Genomic DNA, 9535 nt, shown 5'->3' with positions numbered 1-9535 from the left:
ACGGTTAAATTTAAGTGCAATAACCATGTAATATGTTATGATACATTAAATGCAAATTATACAATAATTATTAAGAATCTTACGTGCTTAAAAGATTTTCTTTAGAAGGCAGATTACGGTTGATTAAGACAGCGAAATATTACGTACACATGTAAGAGTATACTTGTTTTATAAACCCATATAATGCTATCTATTCAGATTATACCGGGGGTTTTCATTGTAATACGTTATTTTCGTGTATTGATATACCCTTATCTTTGACAGTTTAAGTTAAACCGTTATACACATGGCGAAAGTTGAAATTTAAATAAGAATAGCGAAAGTTCCGCAATGCGACATTTTTCCATGGCGTATAATCGGATATACCCCGGATAGATAGGTAACGATTTAGCTGTACGATAAAAACCGACCACAGATTACATTGTGCCGTCGTGCTGTAGGGATCTAGACAAAAGTAACTTACAATAAAAAGAAAATGGTAAGTGACCTAAATTTCTTTATAGATTTTTTTATGTTTAATTATAAAATAAGAAGTTTAGGTATACACTTAGTATGTTGCGTCTAATTTAATTATTTTATTATTTGTCGTAAATAATTTGATAGGATATTCACCTGTATTATAACTTTGTTATCACGTTTTATTATAAATGAAAGATATTTGCAATTTGAATATTTAGTATTATATTTGAACTCCAGTTTTTTTCACTGCTGGTTTCATTTTTGACAAGTTTTTGAATTTATTTACTTTATGCGTGGCTTAGACGATTTGAAAATAACGGGACACGTTCTCACTTGAAATATTGTGTATGTATGGAGATATTTATTGACATGTAAATTTATGAATTTATCAATGATAATAAACTGATATTATTTTGGATGTAAAACAAATATTCAACAAGATAATAGACCTATATTGTCATTAATCGCCAAATATTTCTTCAAATTAAAGGCACATTATGCCTCAGAAACAATATTTTTCGTCTTTAGAAAGGGCAAATATAAAGATTTTTAAGGTTTAAATAATTAGTTGATAATATTTTTAGAGAATTTTAGTTGTTTGTTACTTGAAGAAATTAGCGATAATTGTGAAAAAAATTGAAGAGGCAAAATATAAACAAAGTAATATTTTGACTTCCATACCAAAAAGTTATTAATTGTAACTGTACTACATGTAATTGCCAAAAAGCAGCAGATGCAAAAAAAACGTCCAGGTTCATGCAATTAGCCGATGAGTAACTTTTTGGATAATATAAAATTACACCAAGATTTAAAGGCTTTCGAGAAATAATAGTTAAAGCATGTCTGGGGCATAACTGGCCTGCAAGATTAATTCAATAGCTGGCGACATTCGTGAGATAAACTTGTACTTCCCATTAATTAGATATTTCACGTATTCTTATATTGTTTTTGCCGAGTATCTCGATTAAAAAAAACCTGCACGATAATTCACGTGATGTGATACACGGAAATGTTTAAGTTTAAAACTTCTTCATCACTATAATTAAGCGTACATTAATTCGATTAAGAGTATTTCCGGCCATTCTAATCCCCAACCTAGATGAAAGCATCGCACGAGGTACCAGATTATTTTCTGTATGAAAACTGCAGTTCATGTAGGTCCCTTTACGTATACCGCTTACGTACGGGCATGTAAGCTTTTCTCAACCACACTGTGCGTATGGTCTGGTCTGTTCAGGAAATCAGTCCAGAGTTAAAATTTCCTCTGTCATTTCTTTGATCATATTCCTTTCCACATGCTTGAAGACACACAAAAAATGTTTCTTATAATTAGTTGTGTTAAAAGACTGATATACACCTTTTCTTTGGAATTATTTGTTTTCAATGATGTATGAGTCGATGCAGACTTCCAATTGATTAACTTTAAAACATCTCTTAGGTTTACCTCTTTTAGATACTCATCATTATCATCAACATTATTTATATGATAAATAAACTGCTATTTGTGTCATTTAATGGTCATTTAATGTCACATTCGTGTCGTTTTATCACTTAAATTAGGGTTATTTAAATATGGAGATAATGTACGAAAACAATATTTGAAAATAAACCTAGTACACGTATAATATATGCGGCAAAATTGTCTGCAGTTTCACATCCGGGTGTTAATTAGTCACGTATGATATATCACGAAAACTGAAATATAGTATTTCAAAAACGAGGCAAAGGAAGTTTAATGATGAATAATGAAATGCCTTGAAACAAATGACTGCTGGCGGCATGCAACTATTTCAGACCAAGATGTCGTCTCGTTTTAACGTCGTCTGCTGTTCAGTCTGTACATGTACATACTTAAAAGAGATGAATGGTTGTTTCCATATTGAAAGATATTTGAGCCGCGTCACGACAAAACCAAGATAATGCGTTGGCGACCAGCATGGATCCAGACCAGCCTGCGCATCCGCGCAGTCTGATCAGGATCCATGCTGTTCGCTATCAGTTTCTCTTCTTGTAATAGAGTTTGTAAGCGAACAGCATAGATCCTGATCAGACTGCGCGGATGCGCAGGCTGGTCTGGATCTATGCTGGTCGCAAACCCATTATGTTGGTTTTGTCGTGACGCGGCTCATTGAATCGACTCGTAATGAACATTTTACAAGCATTCATATACGTATACTTAAGAAGCGATAAATTTTCTGTAACTACCTTTATTCAAGTGGACAATGTTTGAATTGGGGAAAGGTATATTTATGTTAATGTAGAATGCGCCCAGACATGTTCGCATTTAAAAAATGACTAACGTATTAAATAACTGTTTTACTTAGTTATTTAATACGTAAATAATGAATTATAAGTATCCCAAGCAATCACATATTATGTACATGTCACTATTCAAAAGATATTAATTAGGTAATAACGAGAATATAATATTATATGTTATAAACATATTAATTAAAAAATGTTATAAATAACATAAGAAGGTTTTAGCATATCAATAATTCTACTCAAAGGGACTTTTTCAAAATAAGAAATATTTACTGGTCAGTTTCAAGTTCAACTCTTAAACATTATTTCTATTTTACTGTTTAAATATTTGATCATACCTCACGGTTCATAGTTACGTCTATTTGTTTTTAACTAGTATCTTTGCGGATCGATATTTGCATTGGTCATTGACAAGTAAAATTTAGCAATGTCCCGCCAAATATAAACTCTGACAAAGAAACTAAATAAACGTGTTAGTCTGGATTTTCATATATTTGTTTAATGATTATGCGACCTAAATCTTGACCTATCTGCCCCTCCCACAAGGTTTATCAGTTACTATATATAGACACATGTAACAGTGTCAGACGACAACGATCTTGGTTTGTCAAGAGCTTGGGATTTGTTAACTCGTATTTACCTCGCGAAGTTTTCATAACTCTCTTACATCCATTTTTAGGGAGGTTAACATCGGTAGTTAACACTTTTTGCGTGTGACATAGGCAAACCTATGCAGCTTCTAACATTAAGAATATATATAAAATTATATATAATTATTTATAATTAGTCATACTTCTCAAATACATGCAGTTTTATTCCCGAACACGTTTGATTTTTGTACTGTTTTATTGACAAATGAAACAAACGTTTTATTTTAAATACTTCTCATATTTTATGCAAACAGGTTCAATGCTCATATATTTTCACCTGATTATCAGTTAAAGGTTGGTTTTGTATTTTTAGTTGGGAGATAAATCTCTCTTTGGACCAGAAAGTCGACTGTTAATTTCCTTAAACGATAGCAACCCTGCGCTGTAGAAATGCTCCAACAGGGGAAATATATTGTTAATGTTTATTTAAAACCATTAGGAAAGTTAAGTTTTTGATTCATTGATTACACACATTACCTTTGAACTGTTTCTCCGAGGACATGTAGCTAAAATTATTCATGAATCATGCACAACAAGTTTCGTTTCTCCGCTATCATTTGTTCTGCGAATTTATTTGAACGCTTATTGATCAAACAAATTTTTAACCATATCTAATAATGATAATTCCGTATTCATCCATCCGACTGCCTGAAAAATTATTGAGTAAACAACAAAATGTGTCCCGTGGGTATGTTATCACCGAAGAACCGTGCATCCAGAACCTTGACTCGAGTTACGCCGTGTTAAAAATTCATGTACCGCTGATATTTCAGTAAATAAGTTTGAACAAACTGGTTAAAACATATCGAGTTATATTTATGAGTAACATTAAACTTCACTTTGGAACTCTGTTATACTTTTGTACAGTATTTGCACAAATAAATTTCGATCGATTTTCAGTTTTAAAATGATGATTTTTTTCGGCCAGTTAGTCATAATATTTTAATTAGTCTCTTTGAGTTTTAAAACACTGAAGATATACAAAAAATATTTGAAACGACTGGCACTTACGTAGGAGTCAGTACTTAGGCTCTGCTACTCATAGGGGTTCGACCCTTTGTTCAAACCTCTGGTAAAGAATCCGAGCTGCGGAGACATCGAAGTCAACGCAAAAAAAGTCTCCGCACTGCAATTCGGTCGTGGTCCGGGCCATTTAGTGCCTGAACAAAACCACCACAATGACCTTTCTGTGCGGGGATGGACTAAAAATGAAACCCTGCTCATTTCTAGCCTGCCCTGGGGCTGGGGTCGTGGCTGCCAATGACCAATGTATCATGCACAAACGGTTTTGAGCTCGAAACAATTACCAGTCTTAAAATTATAATATTTTCTATATTTTTTTCTTCTATTTATTTCAGGCTGACCAACTGACAGAAGAACAAATTGCTGGTATGTGAACGAAAATAATGTTTATCTTGTTTCCAATTAAAATTAATAACCCGCGTTACTTCTTTTTACTAGTTAATTCAAATTCAAATGCGATTTCACTTTGAAAAGCAATCAATGGAGTATGTACTTTTTATTTATTTGACACTCCTATTCTACCCGTATTTTAATCTCATTTAATCAGAACGCGAAATATTTCTCATGAATTATATATATATATCAATAACATTATTTGATCACATTGTTATTTGTCAAAATATTTAAATTGCAAAAAGTTTATTACATTTAAATCTCCCATCCGTAAACAAATTTTAATTTACACTCTTTATTCAAATGTATAGAATTTACACTGTATTTAACCCTTTTAATACTTGGAATAATAAAGTTTAAAGCCGCTTGTGTGTACAGTCTTTCATTAAACTTCAAAACTCTTTACCTTTTTCCCAAAACCTTGGTTAGCATAACATGCACTCAGAATTTAAAGGAGAAGTCTTAATAATTCGTACAAGAAAAATAATTGAATTTTTTTTCGGAAAATTGACCATTGTTTTACTTCAACCTTACATTAATCATATCTTCCATGAAAAGCTTTTTAATATTGATAAGAGCTATATGTAGGTCAGACTCTTATTGACTCTTTATTTGAAGTGTCAGATAAAATGCACGATGTTTTAAACAATCCTGGTATATGGTCGGTTTAAACTATATTTGTACAGAATTCAAAGAGGCTTTCAGTCTATTCGACAAAGACGGAGATGGAACCATCACAACTAAAGAATTGGGAACTGTTATGAGATCACTGGGACAGAACCCAACAGAAGCCGAGCTCCAGGACATGATCAATGAAGTTGATGCTGATGGTATGTATATTAGAGTCCTTTTGAATGCCAGTGATACTGTTTTTACAGATTATTGATCGTTCTACTCAAAGGCGCGTTCTAAAATGTCTAAAATAACAATTCTTAGCGACAAGTAAACTTTGAAGTATTCTAGTGAGTCAGAACCTAGATCTTTACTTCATCAAATATAAATTACAAATCTGCATTAATAAGTTAATGTATATTACATGTATATTACATAGCAAGCAATTTAAAAGTAGTTTCAAATTTATTTATGTATACATATGTGGAAATTCCGCCCCACCTCCCACTCCGTACCGCAAGGGTTTGGAAAGTTTGACGAATGAAAACATTGTTTTAGCATTATGTCGACAAAACTACATATTCAGAGAATAAAGTTTTTTTTAATTCAATTTCAAAACTAATTCTGAATTTACTATTGAAAAGCAAAACTTTCGGACTTACACAAATCGTGATGTCACATATGTACACTACCTATTACTTTCTTGATCCTTTGAATAGGAATTCTTTCAGATGATGTTTTATTGATGTCACTTACCCATTATTTTTCACACGAGTTTCTTTTTTGATACAGGAAACGGAACGATAGACTTCCCCGAATTTTTAACAATGATGGCCAGAAAAATGAAAGACACTGATTCAGAAGAAGAAATTAAAGAAGCATTCCGAGTGTTTGACAAAGACGGTAATGGTTTCATTAGTGCCGCTGAGCTTCGTCACGTAATGACCAACCTCGGTGAAAAACTTACAGACGAAGAAGTAGATGAAATGATCCGGGAAGCAGATATTGACGGTGATGGACAAGTAAATTATGAAGGTACAGTACTGCTTTATTTGCTTCTTGATGATATATACTTTCACTTTGATAAAACCCGACTCGCTCAGATAAATTTCTGTGTTTGTACATTAACTTTTCTTGGATCACTTCAGTCAAAATATTTTCTAAAACTAGAGATTCCTTTAACATTTATGATAACTGTTCAGAATGTCAGTTTTTATATGATTTATTCCATCAACATTATCATTAACATTACCAGATCATGATTTTAGGCTTGGTTTTATTTATGGTTTTCTAACAAGTACAATTATCAAAGCAGAACTGCAGAAATATAATATTATTGTATCGCCAACACTAATATGAGTTCAGTTATTTGATAATCAGGGTAGTCAGGCTTGCTACAACGTTCATCATAATAACATTCGTATAAATGAAATATTGAGAAATATTGGTGAAATAAAATGCGTATTTTTATTTTCCGTATTTTAACTGTAAAAAATTCATATTTCATGGCAGTGAAAATTTATTTTCCGAATTTTCACTGGTGTCTTCTCGGACTTCTTTCTATAGGCAAAAATTAAGGGAAAGTCTTTCAAATAATAATGTCTAAAAAGAACAAAATGTTTATAATAAACAGAAAATTTTGTGGTTTGAAAATTATCCTATTTCACTCGTCAAATATTTATTTTCATACCACTCGATGAAAATTAATCCTGTATTTATAGAATAAACTTTAATATCCTCTATGCATCTATATATATTTTCGTATTTCTATTTGTTTATGCAAGTTATTCATGTTTATAATCGTATTTTTTCATTGTATGATTTTTATAATATTATAGAATACCTACTGATGATGAAAATGAAAAAAAAATGTTAGACAGCTCAGTTTGTATTAAGTGTTGTCAGCCACTTTGTTACAAGAAAGCATGCACTTTTGTAAACTTTTTTAATAAGGGTATATATATCTGTGTCAAAACTTTTATCAAGATATGGAATGTTTTTATTCTATTGGTCTTACTTTAGCACTAAAATACGAACATTTACCTAGGGGTGTTTATTTCAATGTTTTTTATTGTTATACTTACAATGCATTGATTTTGCATTGAATAGTGAGTAACAGCGTGGTGGCACGCTAGAAGCCCGACCATTACATGATGCAAACACGTGATCATTGTTACCACTTCATCCTTGATTGACTCTTCCCAGCTATGACTTAGTTCATTGTCCGTTTCCATTTTAGTGATATATGTAAGGGCTGCATATAGTCCGTTTCTATGAACTTCTCCTACTTGTATTGAAATTTAAAAAAATACCGTCACATAATAAAATTTATTGAAAATGTGTGCTTAGTATGCATTAAGAGAAGATAATGTAAAGATAATGAGAATGTATGGAGTTCTGTCACAACTGTGGAAAACTATTAATGAAATAATCACGTGAAACATCACGTGACAGTAATGTCTAAAGTTACGACTACGTTCTGTCCGTTTATTATGATGTCATTTTCAGATTTCAAACTTACGATGTTTCAATATACGCTTTGATTAAGGTTTGAATCCCATTTTTCCTTGATATTGTTTTATTTTCTTTTTTGCATTATATATACTTGCACATTATATAGCATTTATAATGCAAGCACTTCAAAAGTTGATATTGTATATACACGACGGCTAAGCTCATTTGATAAAAAACCTTTTTTGTTACTTACATGCTTTGTTACATAGTGATCTTTTCATTTATTTTTACTTCAAAAATTACACTCAAATTAATTTGTTTGGAAATAAAAACAAACTATCTTCGTGATATCAAGATAATTTTTCGTGTAACAGTCCGAATAATATTAATTACCCAAAATATCATTAAACACCAGCAGGCTCGAAAACTGACAATAAGTGTATTAAAACCTAACTTCTAGGATAACTATAGACAAAAACTATAGTTACAGAAATGCTTTTTACCTGTACATGCGTAACATGTAGAATTTGCAAAAATAAAGTTTATGTTCGCATGAAATTATTTTGTAGAACATTTTAACATGAATATAAAACTTTGAATTTTTTTAGAATAGAAAGAAAATGTTGCACAATAAATAATGTAGAAAAGAACATTCCTATATTTGCTATATTACACGTTGTTTGTACTAAAAATATAAGTTCATTAGTTTAAGAAAATAGGTCATTTTGTTTATAAATTCTATACATGATAGTTTGTTATCTAAATTAACTTGGTTTCAAACATCTATCTAGAAGTATGTCTGACAGGTTTTAAAAAGTATTTTTCCTTCCTATAATATCATTCTAATGTATAACTATAAGGTAATGTTTTAAATTTAAGATTGATTTCATTGCGCGTCAGATGAGGATATACACCATTACAAACTATTTTGGCTCGTCTGTTCCGAAGACTTTTATTTGCCAAATTTGTTTTGATACCCATTGATACCCATTCCATTCCTCCTTAACAGACGAGCGTTAACACCGCATGCGGTGCTCTTGTTTGAATCATCAGTATACTTTCGAGTAATTGGTCTATGTCCCTATTCTACTGAGTTACCCAATGTAATAAAGTTTGCATCATAACGATGTTTTAGTTCCGTATTAATTGCAAAGTTCATCAGTTATGCATAAAAATAATTATGTTTTTTTTTCTATTTTCAGAATTCGTGAAAATGATGACATCCAAATAGATAGATAGATAGATTAAACCCACGACAGGAATGTCCGAAAACTAATTCCATTACACAGATTTCATTCTATCATGTTAAGTTAGATTCAAATCAGCATCTTATAAAAATCATATTGTTTTTTTCTTTCTAAAAGATGAAATATCCCTAAATTCATTTTATTATATATATAATTACAGAATTCGTAGCAATGATGACGAGCAAGTAAAAAAATTAATTCGGATAACTATGTTGAAAAAAAAAGAACTGGATCACAAACTTTCAAATTAATTTTTGCTCAATTCTTTAGAAACATCTTACACGGGTGTGTCAACTACGCAAAATGTGTAAGATTCAAAGAAAGTGAACAGAAGTAAAGAAAATAAATCTATCAAATGTGTATGCACATTGCCTCAGTGACTTATTGTTGTATATACGTTGTTCAGATTATCAATAAATTATTTAAAATCTA

General features: G+C 31.2%; 1 protein-coding gene across 2 annotated transcripts; it reads left to right on the top strand.

The window, feature by feature from the left end:
- The first annotated feature begins 349 nt into the window (after positions 1–349).
- LOC132734544 (calmodulin) lies at positions 350–9535 on the top strand. 2 transcript variants are annotated; one of them, XM_060721303.1, is made up of 5 exons: positions 350–478; positions 4733–4763; positions 5477–5620; positions 6195–6437; positions 9264–9535. In XM_060721303.1, the coding sequence occupies exons 1-5, from the start codon at positions 476–478 to the stop codon at positions 9290–9292; spliced, it is 450 nt and encodes a 149-aa protein (XP_060577286.1). In that variant the 5' UTR covers positions 350–475; the 3' UTR covers positions 9293–9535. The 2 variants fall into 2 exon arrangements, with proteins under 2 accessions (XP_060577286.1, XP_060577285.1); XM_060721302.1 differs by lacking the exon at positions 9264–9535 and adding an exon at positions 9059–9107.

This window comes from Ruditapes philippinarum, unplaced genomic scaffold (genome assembly GCF_026571515.1).
Source record: "Ruditapes philippinarum isolate M1 unplaced genomic scaffold, ASM2657151v2 ctg4498_1_1_1_1, whole genome shotgun sequence".
Lineage (NCBI taxonomy): Eukaryota > Metazoa > Mollusca > Bivalvia > Venerida > Veneridae > Ruditapes > Ruditapes philippinarum.
This window is presented reverse-complemented; position numbering and strand designations above follow the sequence as displayed.

Bases quoted from the DNA above. Each gene is read 5' to 3' on its own strand.
- LOC132734544 (XM_060721303.1), top strand. The intron at 4,764-5,476 runs GTATGTGAACGA...ATATTTGTACAG, and splicing joins GACAGAAGAACAAATTGCTG to AATTCAAAGAGGCTTTCAGT. The intron at 5,621-6,194 runs GTATGTATATTA...TTTTTGATACAG, and splicing joins CAATGAAGTTGATGCTGATG to GAAACGGAACGATAGACTTC.